This window comes from Bombina bombina, chromosome 1, assembly GCF_027579735.1.
Source record: "Bombina bombina isolate aBomBom1 chromosome 1, aBomBom1.pri, whole genome shotgun sequence".
NCBI classification, from domain to species: Eukaryota; Metazoa; Chordata; class Amphibia; order Anura; family Bombinatoridae; genus Bombina; species Bombina bombina.
Genome location: NC_069499.1, coordinates 603,702,390 through 603,729,838, shown reverse-complemented (window position 1 = coordinate 603,729,838; position 27,449 = coordinate 603,702,390). Strand labels below are relative to the sequence as shown.

The 27,449-nt window shown below is 40.3% G+C and overlaps 1 protein-coding gene across 1 annotated transcript in view; it reads right to left on the bottom strand.

Annotated features, from left to right (window-relative positions):
* The window catches only part of GLA (galactosidase alpha), a 140,059-nt gene that overhangs the window by 76,020 nt on the left and 36,590 nt on the right, over nucleotides 1-27,449 (bottom strand). Inside the window, exons 2-3 of the mRNA XM_053698949.1 lie at nucleotides 10,280-10,454; nucleotides 7,782-7,959 (exon numbers count right to left, since the gene is read on the bottom strand). Of these exons, the coding sequence (XP_053554924.1) occupies nucleotides 7,782-7,959; nucleotides 10,280-10,454 (353 nt within the window). The remainder of the gene's footprint in view (nucleotides 1-7,781; nucleotides 7,960-10,279; nucleotides 10,455-27,449) is intronic.

Below are 27,449 nucleotides of genomic sequence, written 5' to 3'. Positions count from 1 at the left end.
CCACTTATAGACAACTACCGGGAGACCCTATATGGACTTTTAAAAAACATGTTGATCAGTAATTGCAGAACGCTCAGTTGGAAGGGTTGATTGATAAGGATCTTCTGTCATATCTGACTGTGCAATTCCCTCGGACACCGGTATTTTAAACATTGCCAAAAGTGCACAAACATGCCACTAAACCAACAGGCAGACCAATAGTCTCGGTTATTGGTTCGCTTATAAAACCTTTTGCCTCTTATCTGGACAGTTTGCTGCATCCATTGGTCAGAAACATGCCATCCTTCCTGCTGGATTCCATGACACTAATTGGTGATTTGAAACAACTAACTCCATTGAAAGGAGCTGAATTGCTAGCGAGCCTAGACGTTGTCAGCTTATATAGGTCATTCCACATACACAAGGTTTGGATGCAATAAGAAATCATCTATGTAGATATCCCTATGTGGGACCAAGGATGGAGTGGATTCTAGATCTACTACAGTTTTGTCTCACCATGAACTATTTTAGGTTCGAGAATATCTTCTACCTAACTACTTGGCACGGCGATGGGGTCCAACGTGGCCCCATCATATGCCAATTTGTACATGGCTGAATTTGAGCAGTACTACTCAAGTCTATTCCAACACAAAGTAGTAACGTTTTTCAGACTTGAGAATCTATAAACAACAAGATAGATTGTATACTACTCTATTCCGATTCAGCCTGATGAAACAGTGTGTAACACTGAGAAACGCGTTGCTGTTGTTTTTATCATTTTAATAAATTTTTAAAATTAGAATATCAACCCTCTATTTGCTGCCGACTATTATTTTCCACACTTGGGACTCATCCTTCTATTTGGAGCTGTGGACTCCCTCCCCAGGCCTCTGGACTTGCGGGACTGACCATCACTATACAGAACTCCTGTGTGGTTTCTCTGGACTCTCCCTGGCGAGACGAGGATTCCTCTTCTACTTACTGGTCTACCGGACGACGTGTGGTTCCGGACTGCTGGTATTGCACATCTGTGCTTTACACTTTGTGAGTAGGATTCTTCTACTATTCCTGTATTTACATCTGAATTATCTTATGATCTGCACTATGTGGCGCCCTCTACTCTGATTTGTTTAGATGTATTATACATACAATATTTACGGTCTGAGGACCTTGTCCCTTAGGCTTGTTCTTCTTATCCTGCGGTAAAAAGGCACCTTTGCCTCCAGTGACATGATAGAGTCCAAGCCTGGACCAAAAAGAATCTTTCCCTTAAATGAGAGAGAAAGAAGTCTAGACTTCGAAGTCATGTCCGCAGACCAAGATTTCAGTCAAAGTACCCTACGGGCTAGCATAGAAAAACGTGAAGCCTTGACGTTCGGGCGAATAATCTGCATATTTGCTTCACAAATAAAAGAATTAGCGGGGGCGTTTCCTAACTGCGATTGCAGCAGGTCGCACATGCTAGAGGCTCCTGATTTTAGATTAACAATCTGCCAGTTAGAGCACTGATTGACCATCTATTTTACCCTTTGACTGCTCTAGAACCTATTATGGTTTGAAATTGATAGGATGGCGATTCTTGCTTGACCGAAATGCTCTCTTTGGAGTTTTAAAGTGAACGGCGAGAGATCTGAGTGGCGGCATGCCCTGCACATATTCAATAACATACACCAACCCTCCCCCCTGACTGCTGGGTAAAGTGGTCACATCTGTGCTACCTCACCTACCTACATACTTTCACAGTTAACTTTCATCCTTGCTGGTCATGGAGTTATCTAGTTTGAAGTGGCGAGTGTTACTCAGCGAATTAGAACGGAAAATGGACAGCCGCTATGAAGATCTTCAAATGGCGCTGAGAGCCCCTCAGGACATAGCGACTGACTTTATATCAGCAGCAGCTGAGAGGACACTCTTCTGTATACCTCACGCTTAAGTGCAGCAGACCCCAAAAGTTAGTGATATTGAGACAGCCTGTGATAATTACCCAGAGAAGGCTGGGCATGCAGGGCAGAGCCTTTGCTTGATTCCTGATGCGGCCAAGAGGGATGCGGCCAATCCCTCAAAACGCAGCTACAATAGTTTACAGCAGCGGATGGTGTTTGCATCTCAAGCAAATGAAGGGGGAAATACTTTGAAACTTACAGCTGAAAGAATATCGGTACAGAGGAGATCACTGACAGTTTCCTCTGTCTCACAGACACCGGAGAGCTTTGCATCCCGTGCCATCTTCCTCTCTATGGGCTGCTCCCCACCTAGCAGAGCCAGAGTTGACATAATGGCTACCTCTTTTACATCCTTTACGATACTCGGAGACACAGGACTGAAAGCCCCACAAAGAACTGGAGTTGGGTAAGATAAGTAGACAGGCAGCTAGTACTCTCTGTAATAAGTTGTCTTACGCCTGTCTATTGTGAACCTCAGCTGAAGCTGCCTGTTTATAAATCTCCCCTAGAAGATCTACCAAAGAGGAGGTTAGCTAACTCACCCCTATAATAGTATCTCAGGCATGAAGACGACAACGTCAGATTCCAGGGGGACCACTAAGACTCTACATTTGGTTTGATTTTCCTAGTTATGTCCTACTGGAGTTGGAATGTTACAACTGAGTTCTGCTGTGAATAAGAGCATGTTCGGTAAAGACGCAACACTCTGGGACATGTGGGTCTCTTTACTTATTGTATATTGCAGCGATACAAAGGCTGGGACAAGAGAGATATGTTTCCTTTATATTTAATGCTAATTCTAACCTGATGTTATATTTGCTTATTTGTTTATTGTGTGAGATCTGTTACATAGAATATCCTTCAGATTCCTATTAAATGTTAACTGATAACCAGGAAGACGGTATGCTGTTCAGAGGCAATGTTTTAATTTTGGGGACTGTGATGTAAAAACTCATGGGAGGGGGTAGCTGCAATCCCTGCTTCGGATTAATACTGACAGCAGGCAAAGATTTTGTAAGGGTCTATCTATAAAATTACTTTGGGATACGAATGAGTATGTATGCCTCATATCCTCTATGCACAGTCTAAAATTCTGCTTAAGTCACCAGATGTAGTCAAATATCTTCCTTCAAGTCTGTGCTATGATTAGCTAGATGACATTATTTGAACAGATGGGTCACACAGTATCTTATAGTCACAACCAGTGTTCCCTCTAAGGCCAGCTTTGTGAGTGGCCCAGCAGTAAAACAGTTAATAAGTGAACCATACCTTGCAGTCTGCATTGTGTAGTGTTTGCAAATTGCTCTAATAAACTATTTCACTGCTGGGTCACTCACAAAACTGGCCTTAGTGGGAACACTGGTCACAACCTCAGAATAATCACTTATGTTCAGCTCTTCTCTCCAAATGGACCCATAGCCTGCACAGGTTATATTTTTCATCTAAGAGGGACTCTCAAATACCCCAGATATACTAGGTACACCACTCCTTACCATAGTAGAAATACCCAAAACCCTTTCTACACATTAAGCTTTAGCAGTACACCCTGTGTTAAATCTTAGGATGTTTTTGGTATAGGGGAAAGTATCAGGCAGTATCACCATTGTAAGCACAAACAAATTACTCTCTAGCCTGAGTGTCCTAGTGACATATCTGAAGGGGGCAACAACAACTAACAATTCTCCCCTGGTGATTGCTTCAATTGCACCTAGGTTATGAAATAGCACTCTATACTCCCAAGGTCATTTATAACATAATATATACGCAAGATCTTAGATATATATCACTATAGACCCCTTCAGTCAATTTTCTTCCAGACTATAGGATGATTCAGGTATCATGCCTAAAGATTACAAACCCTTTAGCTAGGACTGATTACATAGTGGGTATGACCTAACTTGTTCATAGAGCTATCCACAGTTTTACTTTGCTGTCTGTTCCCTAAGCTGAGAAAAATTGGTACTCCATGGTTAGATCTATTAACCCTGTTGGGGTTTAGTGGTAGGTGGCAGGTGGGTGGTCCAGTACACTAAGCGGTGCTCACCCGCTGTATATTTACTAATCTTACCTTTAGCATTTAAGCATTGGGGTCCCATATGTGGCCCCACTATATTTACTTATATTTTCTTCTATATAACATAAGGCCAAGAAGTGGCCACTGAGATGACTATCTTTGCACTGTAATTGCCTGTATCCTAGTGGTGCATGAGTTACCAACCAAATAGTCATACTAATATGATCCTTCTAAATGTAAAATGGAGATTTCAGAGAGTGTTTAATTGTAATGTAATTACTGATTCATGACAAGCTGTGTATGTGACATTATCTGTTTCGCAAAATCTCAATAAAAACTTTATATTAAAAAAAAAAAAAAGAATTAGCTACCCTTAAGGCCCTAATTCTTTCCAGGATCGTGTCGATGGGACCCTCCACCTCAATCAACTCAGATAAGGAGTCGCACAAGTAGGTAGCTGCTCCCGCAACTGCAGCAACAGCCGCTGCTGGTTGGAACAAATATCTAGTATGCTGAAACATTTTTCTCAATAGAGTTTCCAGCTTCTTATCCATGGGCTCTTTAAACAATGAGCTATCCTCAAGTGGGATAGTAGTGCATTTAGCAAGTGTGGAGATAGCACCGTCTACCTTAGGGGCGGAACCCCACAACTCAAACTGAGAGTCCGGAACCGGGAACAATTTCTTAAAGGAAGAAGGGGAAAAGGAAGAACCGAGTCCTTCCCATTCATTCTTAATAATGTTCGCCATCTTTACAGGAACCGTTAAAGTCTGTGGTACAACCGTGTCCTCGTAGACCTTATCTAATTTAGGAATACAAGGTTCCTCAGGTAATTAAGATCTTGAAACTTCTAAAGTAGCCAACACCTCCTTTAGCAGAAAGCGTAAGTGTTCAATCCTAAATCTAAAGTCTGGTTCCTCCCCAGCTGGAGGCTTAGAGGCAGCATTTTCCGACCCAGAAAGAGCACCCTTTTGAAGTTTCAGAGGCGTCTTCATCATCGGATAATCTTGTATCAGATAAATCCAATAAGCCAGTAGATGACCCCTGGTAACGATAGCAATATTTAACCTTTTGATTGCGCTTCACAGTGCGAGGTAAAGCACTAAAGGCCGTAGACACTGCTGTCTGTAATTGTTCAGTAAAGTCTGGTGGTAGAAGGGCCCCTCCAGATGGAGGAATAGGAATGCTACGGGAAGATGCATGTGTATTAGGAGATGAATGTAGGGTGCACACCTCACGGGACGGAGACTCCTCAGAGGTAGAAGGCTCAGTAGTACTAAACATATTAGCTTTCTTTGATAAGATTACTTTATCAAGACATGTGGAACATAATTGAGCAGGCGGGTATACCTTGGCCTCTTCACAAGATAGACAGGCATACGCTTTAGGTAAAGAGGGAGTACCCTCTAACATATCAGAGTCCTCCATAGATTGCACTTATAAAAAGGACTAAAGACAAAGATAAATGGCACCTTTATACCCCCAATAGCTGGGTCACTCACCATCTCCTATGACCCAGGCCCAAGAGAGAAACCGCTTTGTCTCCAGACACCGCCTGGTCACATGGTGCACCATGCAGGACCGCCCCTGCACCACTAAAAGTGCGCCAAGCCTAACTCCCTGCACAATACTCCAAAGTGAAAGTAAAACCTGTACGTTCCAACATCTGCCTGAGTCACATCTCACACATGTCACAGCATAAACACGATATTAAAAATATGTGATTAATCCCTCCTGTTCAACAATCCCCTGCCGGAGACATTAACCATCGATTCATTCAGATAAAAGGAGTCACCCTGTGACCCTGTCTTCTTGCGTTATCAAATGTGTATAAAGAAATTAAACGTTCATACCGGAATCTATGCTGTGGAACAGAAACACAGCCTCTCAAGTTTGACAGTCTTGTAGCATTGCTCCTGACATTGACTTGAGTGATAGAAGCAGGTAGTAAAAATCGTCAACACGGATTGCGTAGGAGCTGTTACTACGAGTCTGGATGGGTTCACAGAAAGACTCTCCCTGCATCTCCAGACTCTAACATTCGCCAATGCTCTCACTGAGAGGCTGACAAGACTACTTAAAACTCCAGTCCCATTTTGAAGAGTACTACCCTCCATAAGGAACTACTCCATATCTTCTGACACTTCTCTGCCAAACTCCTGTGATGAAAGGCAAAGAATGACTTGGGGATGAGAGAAGTGGGGGAGGTATTTAAGCCTTTGGCTGGGGTGTCTTTGCCTCCTCTTGGTGGCCAGGTTCAGTATTTCCCACAAGTAAGGGATGAAGCCGTGGACTCTCCTCATCTTAAGATGGAAATATATACACACACACACACATATACATATGTACACTCATATAAACACACATACATATTTAGACATGTGTATGTATGTACGTATCTATCTATCTCTATGATAAAGCCCTTTTAAAGTCCTTTGTAGCCTTTTTTTAATAACACCTGAGACCTTATATATGAGCCCTTATAACTTTTATATGCAATATTTGTATTAAATAATTTTATCAGACAGTGTATTTATGAGAGTAAGTGTACTTTTAAAAATAATTTTTCATGCGTTTTGTGCAACTTTTTAGTCGAGTGTTAACTAGAGCTCTGTCGTGCTAACCCGACACGCGTTAAATTCAATTGTGCTCAACAAACGCGTTTACTTTCCATGTGTAATAAGTGCACTTCTTCCAAAAAGAAGTGCCACTCGTAATATAGCCCTAAATATCTAGAAGAAAAAGAACCTTTGTAGACCCTCATGCAGTTTTGATGTGTTGGGCTATCTTTTGCCTCATCCTAGTGGTCAGGAGGGGAATTTCCCACATGTGATGACTTATGGACTCCAACCATCTAATGAAAGAAAACACTAGCATTGTGATTAGTAACTGTGTTGCTGTATTTGTACCCAGCAGTTAAAACATATTATTAAATATGTAGAAAATGAAGTCCACGAGATTTTCTCATTGGGTCCAGGTACAAAACAGGCAACGTTTTTATCCTAAAGGCTCTTAAGCATGTCTTAGAAAAAACAGTCCGTAGCTACTGATCTGCCAACAATGGATCACGCTAAGGCAGGGAGATAGTAATATTGTGCAGGGTGCAGGCAGCAAAGGTGGACTCCAACCGCCGGAGTACTATGAAACAAAAGGCATGCCGCAATCCAAGGCTTAAAAAATACACACTTTATTAAAGCAGGTTACAAATATAAATGCACACAAAAGAACACTTCCATTAACATCTCTAACATGACATTATTAAGAACCTTTGGGCTTCAAATGTCTGATTTGTATCTGGACGCAGTGAGAAAATAAAGGTTATTATTTTATTTCTAAGGCTGGACTTGCTTTTCTACATATGTGATGAAGGATTGTCCTGCCGTGTCTGTGAATCGATGGGACCATAAGGGAAACAGTGCAGTCAAAAAGCCACAATAAATGTATTACACACAAGCACCATACATAAGTAAGGAAACCTGGTAATAGCTTAATGAGAAGGGATCTGTCAGCAGTAAAAATGACAATTGTCATTGCATGGCATGGCTTTAAGTACAAATAACTGTATGAAAGCTAACCCAAATACTATTACAAATGTCATTAGAAACTCAGGGTAAAGAAATATAGTACAGGAAGAGCTTCTTAATATAACAGATTATTGTAAGTTTCTATCTCTTCTTATGAGGCCAACAGCAAGGAGTTTTGCGCTGTCATGTCATTCTGTCAGGTAAAATGCTGGCACTGTAGTCATCTATATTTGTAATGGAGGCGGTGTTCAGCTGTGTGTGTAGGATACTTATGCTGGCATGTGAGTGAGAATGGAAAAGGATGATGTGTGTGTCACTTACCTTCCTCCAGCTGATTTATACTGTCAAAGTAGCATCCATCAAATTTAAGCAGATCAACACCCCAGTCAGCAAAGGTCTGTGCATCTAGCTCATAAAACCCCATGCTGCCAGGATACCCAGCACACGTGAGCTTCCCAACGTCCTGGTATATACCAAACCGGAGACCACGGGCATGAACCTGTGGATCAGGCAACAGAAGATAAGTATATACAGGTAGACTATGTATATAAATAGGTTTCATCATATACAAGAAATACTATGCCACAATCAATATTAGAGAATGTAAGTATATGAATATGCGGTTGATTGTTGCACAGAGGGTGCTAATAAATACAGTAGGAGGCAGGAGAGAAAAGGTCAGCGATGGAGAAATGTACTATATACATGGTGAACTGATGAGTTTTGAAAGTACAAAACTAGTTCTTTACAGGGACATTAAAGTACCTTTATTTCTCTGCTACACCCAAAAGATGACAATTTAATACATTTCTGTGTTTTGAAATGGTTGTAATACTGATGCTTGTGAAGTGTCACTGTTCACAAATAGATCTGTGGGAGTTTTCCTTAAAAGGCAGTGATGGCTAACCTTGGCAACCCTGATGTTACAGAACTACATTTTCAATGATGCTCAAATAGATTGCAGAATACCAAAACATCCCAAAACATCTGGGGTGCCAAGGTTAGCCATCAATGTTAAGGCAAAAAGCTTCTATCCCACAGACCCACTTTTTATATAACTGAACTTCCTATCAGTTTAAATTCAAGATTAAAGAAGCTCCAATTAACCTTTTAAAGGGAAATAATATTTAAAACAGAAAAATGTATTAAGCAAATATGCACAACATAAGGATTACAAGATTTAAATGGTGATATCTTATTGTGTACAAAAGTAAACAGGATATAAAATCCATTAACATGTCTATTTGAGGGACCAGTTTATTATACAATGAAGCAAGTTAGTGTGTACAGAAAAATGATGTATAATGAGATTATGCAGAATAGCACACAGTATGTACAGGAGGTGATTTGATTTGATCCCCTGCTGATTTTGTATGTTTGGCCACTGACAAAGAAATGATCAGTCTATAATTTTATTTGAACAGTGAGAGACAGAATAACAACAAAAAATCCAGAAAAAAATGCATTTAAAAAAAGTTATAAATCGATTTGCATTTTAATGAGTGAAGTATTTGATCCCCTATCAATCACCAATATTTCTGACTCCCAGGTGTCTTTTATACAGGTAATGAGCTGAGATTAGGAGCACTCTTAAAGGAAGTGCTCCTAATCTCAGCTTGTTACCTGTATAAAAGAGACCTGTCCACAGAAGCAATCAATCAATCAGATTCCAAACTCTCCACCATGGCCAAGACCAAAGAGCTGTCCAAGGATGTCAGGGACAAGATTGTAGACCTACACAAGGCTGGAATGGGCTACAAGACCATCACCAAGCAGCTTAGTGAGAATGTGACAACAGTTGGTGCGATTATTCGCAAATGGAAGAAACACAAAATAACTGTCAATCTCCCTTGGTCTGGGGCTCCATGCAAGATCTCACCTCGTGGAGTTTCAATGATCATGAGAACGGTAAGGAATCAGCCCAGAACTACACGGGAGGATCTTGTCAATGATCTCAAGGCAGCTGGGACCATAGTCACCACGAAAACAATTCGTAACACACTACGCTGTAAAGGACTGAAATCCTGCAGCGCCCACAAGGTCCCCCTGCTCAAGAAAGCACATGTACAGGCCCGTCTGAAGTTTGCCAATGAACATCTGAATGTGTCAGAGGAGAACTGGGTGAAAGTGTTGTGGTCAAATAAGAACAAAATCAAGCTGTTTGGCATCAACTCAACTCGCCGTGTTTGGAGGAGGAGGAATGCTGCCTACGACCTAAAGAACACCATCCCCACAACTTCACCACATCAAAAGGGACGATGGACGGGGCCATGTACCATCAAATCTTGGGTGAGAACCTTCTTCCCTCAGCCAGGGCTTTGACAATGGGTCGTGGATGGGTATTTCAGCATGACAATTACCCAAAACACACGGCCAAGGCAACAAAGAAGTGGCTCAAGAAAAAGCACATTAAGGTCCTGGAGTGGCCTAGCCAGTCTTAAGACCTTAATCCCATAGAAAATCTGTGGAGGGAGCTAAAGGTTTGAGTTGCCAAACGTCAGCCTCGAAACCTTAATGGACTTGGAGAGGATCTGCAAAGAGGAGTTGGACAAAATCCTTCCTGAGATGTGTGCAAACCTAGGGGCCAACTACAAGAAACGTCTGACCTCTGTGATTGCCAACAAGGGTTTTGCCACCAAGTCCTAAGTCATGTTTTGCAAAGGGGATTTTTTTGTTGTTATTCTTTCTCTCACTGTTCAAATAAACCTACCATTAAAAATTATTGACTGATCATTTCTTTATCAGTGGGCAAACGTCCAAAATCAGCAGGGATATCAAATAATTTTTTACATAACTGTATATTTATATATAGGTCTCACATAGTCAGCCAGATTCTTGATGCCACCAGGAAACCTTTTTGGGTCAGCTTGCAGTCTGTTATCTGAATCTCGTTCTTTTGAAAGCCAGCAGTCATCAATGCACAAGTAGTGATACCCAGCTTCCAGCCAGCCCTGGTTCACCATTGCATCAGCCATCTCCATGAAGAGTTTCTCACTGTAGAAGAGAGACATGACAGCAACAAAATCATATTTATTGTCAGATATATTTCACATATGCCCTCACTTATCCACACTTAGAACAACACATTTCAATTGTAATGGTCTTTCTCAAGTCCTAGCACTCAGCCCTCACATTCCTTTTTTATAGAGGTCTGGCTACTGATAAAGCATTATTATTTGTTCAGTGGATATCAAGTCATTAGGATCACCTTCAAAAAAATTATACTACTGCTGCTACAACGGCACCACACTCATTGTAAAACATCAAATCCAAAATATAATACACTCTATCCATTGGGCAAAGCCTTTTTCAGACAATGGACGAGAGTAGCTTACCAGGTTAGGAAGAAGACCAGTAAAAGAAGGAATACATTCAAGAAAAAGGGTCATGGGGACGTAGGGGAAGAGGAAGAAGAGTTAGTAAATTAAGGAACAAGAATCAGAGATAAATAGGAAAGAGATCTATGATATTAGTAAATACACATTGAAGACAGGAGATGATAAAATTCTGAGTAAAATGACTATCCTATGCCCCTACTAGTCACTTGAATAAATACCTTTATTAATAATAATAGGATTGTTAGGAATTTAACAGTGAAGCATTGGTTTATGAATAGCAACAATGATCGATAAGGAGGAGGATATTTATCTATTCTGACCTGAAGAATAAGTCTAGGTTCTATACCTATCTTGAGAAAGGACATGTCATTGAATCCTTAGGATCTGTACAAATCCTCATAATCTGTACAAAGAACAAGTTAAATTAGCTAGAGGGCAATTAAGATGTGGTTATCAATCCAGCCGACAAGAGAGATTGTACTGAGTACTATATGGAAGAATATTTTAGATGACACTAGTACTTATAAGATTTTGTTGTATAATTCAACTATGGGCCAAATGGTAGAGCTAAAGGTGTTGTTGAATCAATAAAACGGCATGTAGACACGATTGAGATGATAAAGATTTTATTTTTGGACAAATAGAGTTTATTCTTAAAGGGATTTATTTTATTTTGAAGAATAATTATTTTTCATTTTATTTACAATTATGTAGTACTGTGATGGGCACCAAGTTTGTACCCAGTTATGATAATCTTTTTATGGGTTCCTGGGAGCTGTCTAGAAATTTGAGTGGCAATTAGGATGTAAACATGGTGCTCTTCATATATATTTATTATTTGAAAAGGTTCTGAAGCGGAACTAGTCCAATTTATTTTATTCAGTGAATAGAACGATAAAATGTACAGTTCACATATGAGATAAGTGGTAAAAATTATTATTATTTTAAACCTATAGATTGAAACAATTACATCCATGCAACCAGCTGTCATTTCGTTAGATGAAAACTATACCGAACGGACAGTTTTTGCAAATAAGGAAATATTTTACAGTGAAGATTATCTATAACAATCTGAAGGGGTAATCTTTTACAATATAAAGAAAGGGATGGAGAAATTAACAGTTAGTCATTTGTTCCCTTTATTACAGAACATAGTGATAGCAGCTTACAGAAATGTTTGCTTGTTCTGCAGACAGATGGTAAGATCAGTATGTTGCTACCAGAGAAGCCCAAGATTGTATAGAAAAGGAGGAGAAACCTAAAGACTATACTAGCCCCCACAAAGTGTAAGAATAAGAGTACAAAAAAAGATGATATTGCGCTTGGCTGTCAATGCCTCAATTAGTAAAATGTTTTTAAATATTTAGGTTCTGATAAACTTTCCACTAAACAGTGATAAGGAGAAAAACCCACAGGTCTAGTAAAATTTCAATTCAAAAAAACTATAACACATAATAAAACCAGTGAAAATATATGTGTACTGATCAGTTGTTGCACAGTACTAATAATACTCCTGATAAATAATACAGAATAAAATGAATGAATATGAATAAAATGAATGAATATGAATAAATAAAAACCACACTTCACTGTTTAACAATAAAAAGGTAATAGTCCATTAAGGTGAAGGGTTTCCAAAGTATCCTTTAAGATTCACAACAGTACCTTTTGGAAGTGTCCAAAATGAATCTTGAGTGATTAGTTCACTGATGTCAGCTGGAATATGCTTATCCCCGTTTGTGGGGCTGGTTCCTCCCGGTGCAGCTTCGGATTAGTCAAAAGAATTCTTATTTGACTCGTTGTGTTACCATGAAAAAGAAGAAAGAAACAGAAGCGCACCAGGGCACGATTCAAGTGAAGATTTTATTATATTAAAACACACACGCAACTTATAATGTTGCACTTACAAGATTTAAAAATAATATGAGCCTGCATACAAATTCTTTGTGTGCGCTGGAGCAGAGATGACAAACCGTTCCTGTGAGCCGTTCTAGGCAAGTACAAGGCGTCCGGACTGCCCTTACGTACTACCGCGATGACTGTCCACACACAAGAACAGACCAGGAGCAATGTCCTAGAATCCTCGACGCGTTTCCCCCGAACTTAAAAGCTTGTACCTTTGATCCTTTTCTGAAAATGTTTCCTGTTTGGTGGCTTTTGAGAATTTACCCCACAGTAATAAATCCCTCCTGTTTTATTTGATGCCAGAACACATGTACTTTACTAATTTCTACACTGTTTGTAACCCGTTTTGCCAATAAAGCAAAACGGGTTACAAACAGTGTAGAAATTAGTAAAGTACATGTGTTGTGGCATCAAATAAAACAGGAGGGATTTATTACTGTGGGGTAAATTCTCAAAAGCCACCAAACAGGAAACATTTTCAGAAAAGGATCAAAGGTACAAGCTTTTAAGTTCGGGGGAAACGCGTCGAGGATTCTAGGACATTGCTCCTGGTCTGTTCTTGTGTGTGGACAGTCATCGCGGTAATACGTAAGGGCAGTCCGGACGCCTTGTACTTGCCTAGAACGGCTGACAGGAACGGTTTGTCATCTCTGCTCCAGCGCACACAAAGAATTTGTATACAGGCTCATATTATTTTTAAATCTTGTAAGTGCAACATTATAAGTTGCGTGTGTGTTTTAATATAATAAAATCTTCACTTGAATCGTGCCCTGGTGCGCTTCTGTTTCTTTCTTCTTTTTTAAGAATAAGAGTAGACAAGGAACAGGGCTTTTTTTGTGTATAATATGTAAAGCATGCAGACATGCGAAGAAGACAAAGGGATTTAGATTGAATACTACAGGAAAATAAAATTGTATTAAGGATAATATAAGATGCACAGAGAAGGGGTGATAGATATATATATATATATATATATATATATACACACACACATACACCATACATACAGAGAGAAATGCACTCACAGGAATGAACAACTGGCTCAATACTATTGTTAGCCTGTTCTATGGCGATTTACCACCTGGGTGCAGCGTTTTAGACCAGTAATGCTTTTCACAGAGTAGAACTTTCCTGTAGTATATGTCTGATCCCGCCTATTACGGTCAGTCCAGTGCCGAAATACCAGGCAATTCACCTCTGAACAAGGAACACAGCAACTCCAGACAAAGATAATTAAAACTATGCTCCCTCATAAACTGAAGCTATTATAATGTTTAAGGTTAAAATGCCTTGGGCATTGTAATGTTCAAGCAAGATCCGAGCCTCCCATCTGTTTCTGATCTCTGGTCATTTTTACTGTATGAAGCCTTTTTTTTAACCTGTATCAGGAGGTTGGCTTATAGATCTGCTTCAGTTCATTGCATACAGTGTAAATATTGTACTAGGATATGAATTGACAATTGGTTAACTTACATGTTTAAAAAAGTAACCAGCTGCTGAAATATGTGCAGACACTTGACAGCTTTGTCTGGTTTACTAGATCTTATGGAAGCCATAGATGTTAAATAAAGTTTATTTACAACAGGAGGGCTATCTCTGCTATGAGAGCAGGATAGTCCAAAAAGAATGCTTGTTTGCACTTGAATTAAATTATTTAGTTTAGTTCGGTCGGTTACTGGAACTTGAGACAGAAATATATACCCAATTTTAAAATATAACCTTTATTAGTTGATTTCATAAAAAAGACAGCATAAAGTATGTGTGTATGCTACCCTTCGAAATGTTAAAAACACTCTCTCTGTTGCAATTATTTAATGCTTAGCCTTCACAGTATCTGATATATAGGATACTTAGTAATTCAATTATAAGACCTAGATAATGTTATGGGTGTAAATATCGGTTAATCTTCCCTGTGGCTATATGGCCTTATATATGGCCAATCTATTAGATTACCACAAAGGGATATTGGTATTTTATATACCCATTGCACTTGAATACTGTGGTCTTTGTTTATAAATTTGCTCTCAAGTTATGACAAATAGAAATATGTGTAGCACAGCTCTGGATTTTGGATTATTTGTTGCTTAAATTAAGGTTCTAGTTAGATGTGTCTAAACAGGAAGACTAGACCCAATACTCACGAGTTAAGCTTCACACAACTGAATATTGATCTATGTATATATCACTTGTTCATATGAGTTATCACGTTAGTGAGTTACTGCAGTATAAGACTAAAACTATGTTACTTAGTTGTCTTGTAATTCGGTCGAGTTTGGATTAGATTCTATGTAATAGTCCGTCTACAATTATGAGGGGGGTCAACATGCATGTACTAGTTTTGATTGGCGGTAGTCTGCAATTACTGATACCGTACGTTATAGTATTGAGTAATAGTCATTTAACATTATGATAAATTATGTAAAGTTCAACAAGTACACAATATCTGTGCCAAATATATACTTGGATTATTCTTAACTTATCCAGCTTTTATTCCAGTGTGAAATATTGTATCTTGTCACACTGCCTGTGTTTGAGTTGTGCTGCAACGTTACAGACTATTAGCTTGTAGTGGCTAACCCAGGATATCTAGTATAATGCCGTATACTAAGTACAAGGTATCAGATTTCTAGTATATTGCTATTCTCTCCCCCTCTGTAATATATATTCTGTGTTGCTGCACAATTATTAGCTAGAAACTTAATCAATCTTATTTAAGCTAATATAACATAGCTAGCATTATGCTCTGAAGACATGACAGTTACCCAATTTTTTACGCTAAAGAGAGCAACAGGATATACCTGCTTGTGACTATAAAAAGCCACAAATTACTAAGTATAGTTTTTTAAGAAATAATTTTTAAGCTAAAGTAACATAAATAGTTTTACAACCAGAGAGGCAATTAAAAAAACGAGGACCCCTGACGCAGCGTTTCACTTAACGCATCCTCAGAGGGGTAACCCGGGCCGGCATACTTCCGGAAATATATAGGCTTCATATGTCCCACCTTTCACATCTGATAGGTCGGGGATTGCTATTCTCATTGGTAGAGCCTAAGTCAATCACTGGATAGTTGACGTAATTTTCGTTACTACGGAGACAGCGTGTAAACAACATGGTTGTTATGATACAAAGGAATGAATACGGATTGTGAATTAAAGCATGTTGAAGTTGCTTAATAGTTTTTCACTTGCATATATTTTAAGAATTTGTTACCTTATGTATTCATTTTTGCAGGCGCACATAGTTGCAAATGCGAGGAGGAAATAGAAGATTATTTCCGTAAAGTTATAGGAATCCTGTACAGATAAATTCCATATACTTAAAATTAACAATATACATTATATATAAAGTGGAATCATAAGTGATTATGATGTGACATAGAAATAAAGTGAATACTAACAAGGTGTTGAACCTGCTAATGTTTGATGCAAAGGGAAAAATATTTTAAATAAATATTCGCTCATGTGAAATAAATAAATAAAGTTATCTGATAAAATTGAAACAGATTAACTATTAATTGTACTATAAAAAAGCAGCTTGACTGATCAATGTACATTCCTAATAAAATCCATGAAGATACTTTTATAGTCAAGAAAGTATTAGTTAAAGGGACCATCTACTCCAGAATTTTTATTGTTTAAAAAGATAGATAATCCCTTTATTGCCCATTCCCCAGTTTTGCATAACCAACACTATTATATTAATACACTTTTTACCTTTGTGATGACCTTGGATCTATGCCTCTGCAGACTGCCCCCTTATCTAAGTTCTTTTGACAGACTTGCCTTTTAGCCAATCAGTGCCCTCTCATAAGTAACTCCACGGGCGTTAGCACAATGGTATCTATATGGCACACATGAACACCCTCTAGCTGGGAAAAACCGTCAAATGCTTTCAGATAAGAGGCAGCCTTCAAACGCTTAGAAATTAGCATATGAGCCTACCTAAGTTTAGCTTTCAACTAAGAATACCAAGAGAACAAAGCAAATTTGATGATAAAAGTAAATTGGAAAGTTGTTTAAAATTACATGCCGTGGGGGGCATGTTCGTACAGTGATCCTGAGCGGTCGCACTTTCCAAGAGTTACAGTTGATTAGCCATTAATCCACCAATTATTGACTACATCTTATAACAAAAATTCCAGATTCTAACGGGAGCATCGCTACTTTTTTGGCTATATTTGTGAAACCAGAGCAACAGGCAACGTTCCCCCCCTCGGCACACTGAGGTAACAGACCATAACTGGACACAGCAATAATATACTTTATAGCACTATACTATTGACCTAATAATTGCCTGCCTTTAAGATATTGATTACTGCAGTGATATATACGGTGGTAAATATGGATGGCAAGATTATCTGGCAGCAGCATGATGCACATTTTAAGAAAACGAGGCCCTCATGTAGATGTTAATAGACAGAGCGCCTCAGAACATATGCTACAACTTCTATATGATGAGCAAATTCCTTCACCAACTCCCGCTGAGTCTTCAGATACTATACATTTGACATGCAACCCACAGGATGAGCATTACGGTAAACCGCCACATGAACCCAGCGCTGTCTCATAAGGTGCACAACACGCTATGCAGAAGCCGAACCCTCCGGATTACAAGCCAAACGACATCACAACATCTAGGGGTCAATTTATTATTTTGCGGACATACATGATACGATGTATCATCGATAAATGCTGGTGCAATACTGTCCCCTGCAGATTTGCAGCCAATCGGCCACTAACAGGGGGTGTCAATCAACCTGATCGGGTTGATTGCTGTCCGCCACCTCAGAGGTAGCGGACGAGTTAAAGGGACATTAAACCCAATTTTTTTCTTTCACGATTCAGATAGAGAATATCATTTTAAACAACTTTCTAATTTACTTCTGTTATCTAATTTGCTTCATTTTCTTGATATTCCTTCCTGAAAAGCAAATCTAGATAGGCTCAGTAGCTTCTGATTGGTGGCTACACATAGATGTCTCGTGTGATTGGCTCACCCATGTGCATTGCTATTTCTTTAACATAGGATATCTAAAGAATGAAGCAAATTAGATAAAAGAAGTAAATTGGAATATTTGTTAAAATTGTATTCTCTGTTTGAATCATGAAAGAAAATGTTTGGGTTTAATGTCCCTTTAAGGAGCAGTGGTTTTAGGACCGCTGCTTCTTAACTTCCACTTCAGGCGGAACTGCTGCTTCATAAATTGACCCCCTAGAGTCCTTTTCCTACCTCTTTGGCATCGCTGAGCCTGGGCCAATCTATTTACATAGAGTCTTCACTGAATACCTTTATAGCATTATCTGTTACCCTAAACACACAACCTTTTAAGAAGGGGCACAATTACATCTGTGACCTGCCATTACAGCAAATGCATCTATACACGGATAAACTATCAATGGTTCCCTCCAGGGGCGGAACTACCGGTGGTGCAGAAGTCGCGACTGCGACGGGCCCGAGGTCCAACCCTCAGGGGGGGCCCTGGCCCCAGCACAACACACTTTCTTTAAAAAATATATATATATATATTTATTTATTTTTATTTTTTTGCAGCTGCTGCAGTTGCACCCTAACAGTTTTAAATCAGAGCGTTACCGCGGTTACCATGGCAACGCTCTTAAACATTTCCTACTGAGCGGGAAAGAATAGAGCATGACATTTTAAACAACTTCCAAATGTACTTCTGATATGCTTAGTTCTCTTGGTATCCATTGTTAAAGTTGAATCCTAGCTGAGTGTTCACATTTCCTTTTTAGGCAGCTGTAATATACATAGCTGCAAACATTGCTGCCATAGACTGCTAAAGACATATGCACTATCCTAAGTTCCTACCTAGGTTTACTCTTCAACAACGGATACCTGTGATACCTAAATAAATCTGCAATTTGATGTAATTAAATATAATATAGAAAAAATAAAAAAATATTCTAAAGGAGAACTGAAGAATAAAACACAAATAATTTTTATTCTGAAAGGGACATGAAACACAAAATGTATCCTCCGTGATTCAGATAGACCACTGGTTTTCAAATCTATCCTCAGACCTCCCTAACAGGCCACATTTTGAGGATATCAGAACTAGAGCACAGGTGAAATAATCAGCCAATTAGTAAACATGATTATTTACCTGCTCTCATCCAAGGTTATCCTGAAAAACAGAATTTATGCTTACCTGATAAATTACTTTCTCCAACGGTGTGTCCGGTCCACGGTGTCATCCATTACTTGTGGGATATTCTCCTCCCCCACAGGGAAAGGCAAGGAGAGCACACAGCAAGAGCTGTCCATATAGTCCCTCCCAGGCTCCGCCCCCCCAGTCATTCGACCGACGGTTAGGAGAAAAAAAGGAGAAACTATAGTGTGCCGTGGTGACTGTAGTGTATAGAGAAAGAAATTCTTCAAACCTGATTAAAAAACCAGGGCGGGCCGTGGACCGGACACACCGTTGGAGAAAGTAATTTATCAGGTAAGCATAAATTCTGTTTTCTCCAACATTGGTGTGTCCGGTCCACGGTGTCATCCATTACTTGTGGGAACCAATACCAAAGCTTTAGGACACGGATGAAGGGAGGGAGCAAATCAGGTTACCTAAACAGAAGGCACCACGGCTTGCAAAACCTTTCTCCCAAAAATAGCCCCCGAAGAAGCAAAAGTATCAAATTTGTAGAATTTGGACAAAGTGTGCAGAGAAGACCAGGTCGCTGCCTTACATATCTGATCAACAGAAGCCTCGTTCTTGAAGGCCCATGTGGAAGCCACAGCCCTAGTAGATTGAGCTGTGATTCGTTCAGGAGGATGCCGTCCGGCAGTCTCGTAAGCCAATCGTATGATGCTTTTCAGCCAAAAGGAAAGAGAGGTAGCAGTAGCTTTTTTGACCTCTCCTCTTGCCAGAATAAACTACAAACAGAGAAGACGTTTGTCTGAAATCCTTTGTTGCTTCTAAATAGAACTTTAAAGCATGGACTACATCTAAATTGTGTAACAAGCGTTCCTTCTTTGAAACTGGATTCGGACACAAAGAAGGCACAACTATTTCCTGGTTAATATTCTTGTTGGAAACAACCTTTGGAAGGAAACCAGGTTTAGTACGCAAAACAACCTTATCTGAATGGAACACCAGATAGGGCGGATTACACTGCAGAGCAGATAATTCAGAAACTCTTCTAGCAGAAGAATAGCAACAAAAACAGAACTTTCCAAGATAACAACTTGATATCTATGGAATGTAAGGGTTCAAACGGAACCCCTTGAAGAACTGAAAGAACCAAATTTAGACTCCAGGGAGGAGTCAAGGGTCTGTAAACAGGCTTGATCCTGACCAAAGCCTGAACAAAAGCTTGAACATCTGGCACAGCTGCCAGTCGTTTGTGTAACAAGACAGATAAAGCAGAAATATGTCCTTTTAGAGAACTCGCTGATAATCCCTTATCCAAACCTTCTTGGAGAAAGGAAAGGATCCTAGGAATTTTAATCTTACTCCATGAGAATCCCTTGGATTCACACCAACAGATATATCTTTTCCATATTTTATGGTAATCTTTCTAGTCACAGGTTTTCTGGCTTGTACCAGAGTATCTATCACAGAATCCGAAAACCCACGCTTAGACAAAATCAAGCGTTCAATTTCCAAGCAGTCAGCTGGAGAGAAACTAGATTTGGATGTTCGAATGGACCCTGTACTAGAAGATCCTGTCTCAAAGGTAGCTTCCATGGTGGAGCTGATGACATATTCACCAGGTCTGCATACCAAGTCCTGCGTGGCCACGCAGGAGCTATCAAAATCACTGAGGCCTTCTCCTGTTTGATCCTGGCTACCAGCCTGGGAATGAGAAGGAACGGTGGAAACGCATAAGCTAGGTTGAAAGTCCAAGGCGCCACTAATGCATCCACTAGAGTCGCCTTGGGATCCCTGGATCTGGACCCGTAGCAAGGAACCTTGAAGTTCTGATGAGACACCATCAGATCCATGTCTGGAATGCCCCATAATTGGGTCAACTGGGCAAACACCTCCGGGTGGAGTTCCCACTCCCCCGGATGAAAGGTCTGACGACTCAGATAATCCGCCTCCCAGTTTTCCACTCCTGGGATGTGGATCGCAGACAGGTGGTAGGAGTGATCCTCCGCCCATTTGATGATCTTGGTCACCTCTCTCATCGCCAGGGAACTCCTTGTTCCCCCCTGATGGTTGAAGTAAGCAACAGTCGTCATGTTGTCTGATTGGAATCTTATGAATCTGGCCTTTGCTAGTTGAGGCCAAGCCCGGAGAGCATTGAATATCGCTCTCAGTTCCAGGATGTTTATCGGGAGAAGAGACTCTTCCCGAGACCATAGACCCTGAGCTTTCAGGGAATCCCAGACCGCGCCCCAGCCTAATAGACTGGCGTCGGTCGTGACAATGACCCACTCTGGTCTGCGGAAGCTCATTCCCTGGGACAGGTGATCCTGAGTCAGCCACCAACGGAGTGAGTCTCTGGTCTTCTGATCTACTTGAATCACTGGAGACAAGTCTGTATAGTCCCCATTCCACTGTTTGAGCATGCACAGTTGTAATGGTCTTAGATGAATTTGCGCAAAAGGAAGTATGTCCATTGCTGCAACCATCAACCCTACTACTTCCATGCACTGAGCTATGGAAGGCCGTAGAACAGAGTGAAGAACTTGACAAGCGTTTAGAAGCTTTGACTCTCTGACATCTGTCAGGAAAATCTTCATTTCTAAAGAATCTATTATTGTTCCCAAGAAAGGGACTCTTGTTGACGGAGACGGGGAACTTTTTTCTATGTTCACCTACCACCCGTGAGATCTGAGAAAGGCTAGAACAATGTCTGTGTGAGCCTTTGTCTTTGAAAGAGACGACGCTTGAATTAGGATGTCGTCCAAGTAAGGTGCCACTGCAATGCCCCTGGGTCTTAGAACCGCTAGAAGGGACCCGAGCACCTTTGTGAAAATCCTTGGAGCAGTGGCTAGTCCGAATAGGAGAGCCACAATAGGTAATGTTTGTCCAGAAAGGCGAACCTTAGGAACTGATGATGATCTTTGTGGATAGGAATATGCAGATACACATCCTTTAAATCCACGGTAGTCATAAATTGACCCTCCTGGATTGTAGGTAAAATCGTTCGAATAGTTTCCATTTTGAACGATGGCACTCTGAGAAATTTGTTTAGAATTTTTAAATCCAGAATTGGTCTGAAAGTTCCCTCTTTTTTTGGGAACTACAAACAGATTGAGTAAAACCCCTGACCTTGTTCCACAGTTGGAACTGGGAGTATCACTCCCATCTTTAACAGGTCTTCTACACAATGTAAGAATGCCTGTCTATTTACTTGGTTTGAAGATAAGTGAGACATGTGGAACCTTCCCCTTGGGGGTAGTTCCTTGAATTCTAGAAGATAACCCTGAGAGACTATTTCTAGTGCACAGGGATCCTGAACATCTCTTGCCCAAGCCTGAGCAAAGAGAGAGAGTCTGCCCCCTACTAGATCCGGTTCTGGATCGGGGGCTACCTCTTCATGCTGTCTTGGTAGCAGCAGCAGGTTTCTTGGCCTGTTTACCCTTGTTCCAGCCTTGCATTGATTTCCAAGCTGGTTTAGTCTGGGAAGCGTTACCCTCTTGTCTAGAGGCTGCCGAGTTGGAAGCCGGTCCGTTCCTGAAATTGCGAAAGGAACGAAAATTGGACTTATTCTTAGCCTTGAAAGGTTTATCTTGTGGGAGGGCATGGCCCTTTCCCCCAGTGATGACTGAAATAATCTCTTTCAATTCTGGCCCAAAAGGGGTCTTACCTTTGAAAGGGGTATTAAGCAATTTTGTCTTGGAAGATACATCCGCCGACCAAGACTTTAGCCAGAGCGCTCTGCGCGCCACAATTGTAAACCCTGAATTTTTTGCCGCTAACCTCGCTAACTGCAAAGCGGCGTCTAAAATAAAGGAATTAGCTAACTTAAGTGCGTAAATTCTGTCCATGACTTCCTCATACGGAGTCTCCCTACTGAGCGACTTTTCCAGTTCCTCGAACCAGAACCACGCCTCTGTAGTGACAGGAATAATGCACGAAATAGGTTGAAGGAGGTAACCTTGCTGTACAAAAATCTTTTTAAGCAAACCCTCCAATTTTTTATCCATAGGATCTTTGAAAGCACAATTGTCCTCAATAGGAATGGTCGTGCGCTTGGCTAGAGTAGAAAACTCCCCCTCGACCTTAGGGACTGTTTGCCATGTGTCCTTCCTGGGGTCGACCATAGGGAACAATTTCTTAAATAAAGGAGGAGGGACAAAAGGTATGCCTGGCTTCTCCCACTCCTTATTCACTATGTCCGCCACCCGTTTAGGTATCGGAAAAGCATCAGGGTGCACCGGGACCTCAAGGAACTGTCCATCTTGCACAATTTTTCTGGGTTGACCAGATTGTCACAATCATCCAGAGTAGATAGCATCTCCTTAAGTAATGCGCGGAGATGCTCTAATTTAAATTTAAATGTCACAACATCAGGTTCTGCCTGCTGAGAAATTCTTCCTGTATCAGAAATTTCCCCATCTGACAAACCCTCCCTCACTGCCACTTCAGATTGGTGTGAGGGTATGACAGAAAAATTATCATCAGCGCCCTCCTGCTCTACAGTGTTTAAAACAGAGCAATCGCGCTTTCTCTGAAATGCTGGCATTTTGGATAAAATATTAGCTATGGAGTTATCCATTACTGCCGTCAATTACTGCATAGTAACAAGCATTGGCGCGCTAGAAGTACTAGGGGTCGCCTGCGCGGGCATAACTGGTATAGACACAGAAGGAGATGATGTAGAACTATGTCTTCTTCCTTCATCTGAGGAATCTTCCTGGGCAACTTTACAATTTGTGACAGTTCTGTCCTTACTTTGTTTGGACGCAATGGCACAATTATCACACTATATTTGAAGGGGGAACCACATTGGCTACCATACATACAGAACATGATCTATCTGAAGGTACAGACATGTTAAACAGGCTTAAACTGGTTAATAAAGCACAAAAACCGTTTTAAAACAAAACCGTTACTGTCTCTTTAAATGTTAAACAGGGCACACTTTATTACTGAATATGTGAAAAACTATGAAGGAATTATCCAATCTTTACCAAATTTTCACCACAGTGTCTTAATACATTCAAAGTATTGTTAACCCTTAAAATGTGGAAACCGGAGCCGTTTTTCCTTTTGACCCCCTTACAGTCCCAGCCCCAGCCTTTGCTGCAACTTCACCAATCCCAGGGGGGTATATGATACCAAATGAAGCCTTCTGACTGGGAAGGTGTCTTAACAAGTGCCTGGTGCTAAAAACGTTCCCCAATGTTATAAAAGTGTGAAATACAACTTCAAACTACATATAATACTTAAATAAAGCAATCGATTTAGCCCCTAAAAGTGTCTACCAGTTTATAGCCCATAATAAGCCCTTTATTCTGTTTGAGACTAAGAAAATGGCTTACCGATCCCCATGAGGGAAAAATGACAGCCTTCCAGCATTACACAGTCTTGTTAGAAATATGGCTAGTCATACCTTGAGCAGAAAAGTCTGCAAACTGTTCCCCCCAACTGAAGTTATCTCATCTCAACAGTCCTATGTGGAAACAGCAAACGATTTTAGTAACTGCTGCTAAAATCATAATCCTCTCACAAACAGAAATCTTCATCCTTTTCTGTTTCAGAGTAAATAGTACATACCAGCACTATTTTAAAATAACAAACTCTTGATAGAAGAATAAAAAACTACAACTAAACACCACAAACTCCTCACCATCCCCGAGGAGATGCTACTTGTTCAGAGCGGCAAGGAGAATGACTGGGGGGGCGGAGCCTGGGAGGGACTATATGGACAGCTCTTGCTGTGTGCTCTCCTTGCCTTTCCCTTTGGGGGAGGAGAATATCCCACAAGTAATGGATGACACCGTGGACCGGACACACCAATGTTGGAGAAACATGGCCTTTTGGGGAGGCCTGAGGACAGGTTTTAAAACCAGTACATACAATTGTAACCAACTTTCCAATTTTTTTTGTTTTCTTTGCATCCTTTGTTGAAACTCATACCTAGGTAGGCTCAGGAGCTGGAAGCTAGCAGCTGATTGGTGGCTGCACATATTTGCCTCTTATTATTGGCTTACCAATATATTCAGCTATATATACAGAAATAAGCCACGTGATCTTACCTCCTACACACAGAGCAGGACAAGGACCCTCCAGAGAGAGGAAACCCGAACTCATAAGGAAGATAAACTATCCCCTCCAAAGGGAAGGACACAGATAAGAACAGCATACATGTCCACAAGACATGAAGCCTTAGTATGATCAAAACACGGACCGAATGAAAATCATCCCAATAGAGGAGCACACTCCATTTGAAGGACAAGTAAGGCCTTAAAGTTTATAACCAGTACCCGAAGGTGGATGAGAACTCTGGCCTACCTGCAACATAGGTTCCCTGACAAAAACTTGGTTGTCCCTAATCAGTCCATCGGATCATATGTCTCCAGACATCCAAGAAGGATCCAAGACAAGGACTCCAGACCCGGGACCCAGAACCTCATCCTAGAACTAATGACACCCTCAGGGAACACAAGATACCCCATCTGAAGCAATCAGACCTTACAGGGGATGAGAACCGGGAAACCCAGAGAACGGGTACAGGACTCACTCGTAATTCCCAGCCCAAAGGGAAGAGAACACCCTTAGCCGGAGGTCAACACCCCCCCAGCAAGGTACTAGGCCGTGACAAAGTCACGCAATTTCTCTAGAGCCCAAAGGCCCCAAGGGAAATGAAAACGAGAACAGAGTCACCCGAAAGAGAGTAGAAGAAAGGCTAGTCTCTATAATCCTTTCAGATTAACCTCCTATCGCCCCTGATATGGAGACGACTAACTCCTGATGGAAGACAGAGCCTCACGGCCTTCACTTCCTACTTAACTTGAATCTGTGATGGTATAAAACAAAAACACAGAAGGGCGCCTCCTAGTGTAATAAAATACAGATGGTGTACAAATACGTGATAACAGATGTTCAGGTACTCACAAGTGTGGCAGCACTCACTCGTGCTTAGTAGTGCATACTGGAATCTCAGTGTCCCAGCTCACTGTTCTTTTCCCACAGGTCTCAGTCTAGGCTGTAGTCTCCAACCGCAAACAAACAAGGACAGGCTCTCAATCAAGTGATAAGTTTTAAAATCACTTTTATTAAAACAATGGTCTTTCAAAGCACAGTGTATACAAATATCAGTGTATGTTAAAATGCAACTAGTTTCTCAGCTAGCTTTCTGTTTCCTCAGGCATCTAACAACCTGACTGAGAGCTCAAGAATATATACTACATTTAACCAATAGAAACACATTAGGGTGGATACACCCCTAAACACAGCTGTTCACCTTAGATATCTATTTAACCCTTATGTTTGTCAGGCATAGTTATTTCATGATGAGACCAATACAATATAAACACATAGTTAGAGTCCAATTCCTTGATGTGTGTAGCACATTATGCCCTTAGTGTATACCCTTAAATCTAATATTGAGTAATTTAATAAACTGATTAGCTAGAAAGTCCAAATTCATATTCTTGTGTCTTTTATTAAAAATAAAATCTTTTTTTATATATAATATAGGAGGCAGGAGAGGGAGGGGAGACTCCGCAAAAAAGGAGAAATTGGAGAGATTAAGGAAGGGAATCTTCAACCTGTCCGACTATATACTGAATGATGATGAGATTAGAGTCCTTGGGAAGGGTTTGTCCTATTGTCCTTCTAATACACATAACATTTTTGACATTTATGTAGACATTAACAAATTTACACGCAAACTTTCCTTGCAGAAATACTTTGCCAACAAAGCATTAAAAAAGAAGGGAATTACGGGTAGGCCGATCCTAATTGATGCTATGAGAGAAAGGCAAAATGACTGGTGCATTTATAATGAGGTAGAAACCCTAGTTGAGGGACTTTATGAAGATTACATACACACAGATTTTAGCCTTCCTTCTACTTTTATGCCCCCTAGGGAAGAGGGCTCTCTTATAGATCTGTATCAAAATCTGGTATTGGAAGATCTAGCGCTGTTACCTAAACATATTATTGGAAAGTCTAATTTATGGCCTAACGAATTAAAAGCCTTGAATCAATTGTCTAGAAATCAGTCCATAATCAGTCGTCAGGCTGACAAGGGGGGAGGTTTAGTAATTCAGAATTATCAGGACTATATAGTGGAAGCCAATAGAATCTTGAAAGATAAAGAATATTATTCACTTCTGAAGAGTGACCGTACAGACAGATTTGCCAAAAAATTAGGAATTTTGTTAAATTGTGGCCATGAAATTGGCATATTGACAAACAAAGAGAAACAGTTTTTGACACCAAGGAATCCCAATATACCCTTTTATTACCACTTACCCAAAATTCATAAAAACACAATTACTCCCCCGGGTAGACCCATTATAGCGGGCATTAATAGTCTCACGGACAAATTATATTCCTATATAGACCATTATTTACAAAAATACGTCAAGTTATTGCCATCATTCATCAGAGATACAATGGATTTATTACATAAGTTATCTAATATCCAAAGGACTGATAATTATTTGTGGCTATCATGTGACGTAAATGCATTGTACTCAAACATATCACACAAAGTCGGACTAGAATCTATATCTCATTATTTAGAAAAAGAAATTTATATGCCAGGTCAAGGAATTGGACTCTAACTATGTGTTTATATTGTATTGGTCTCATCAT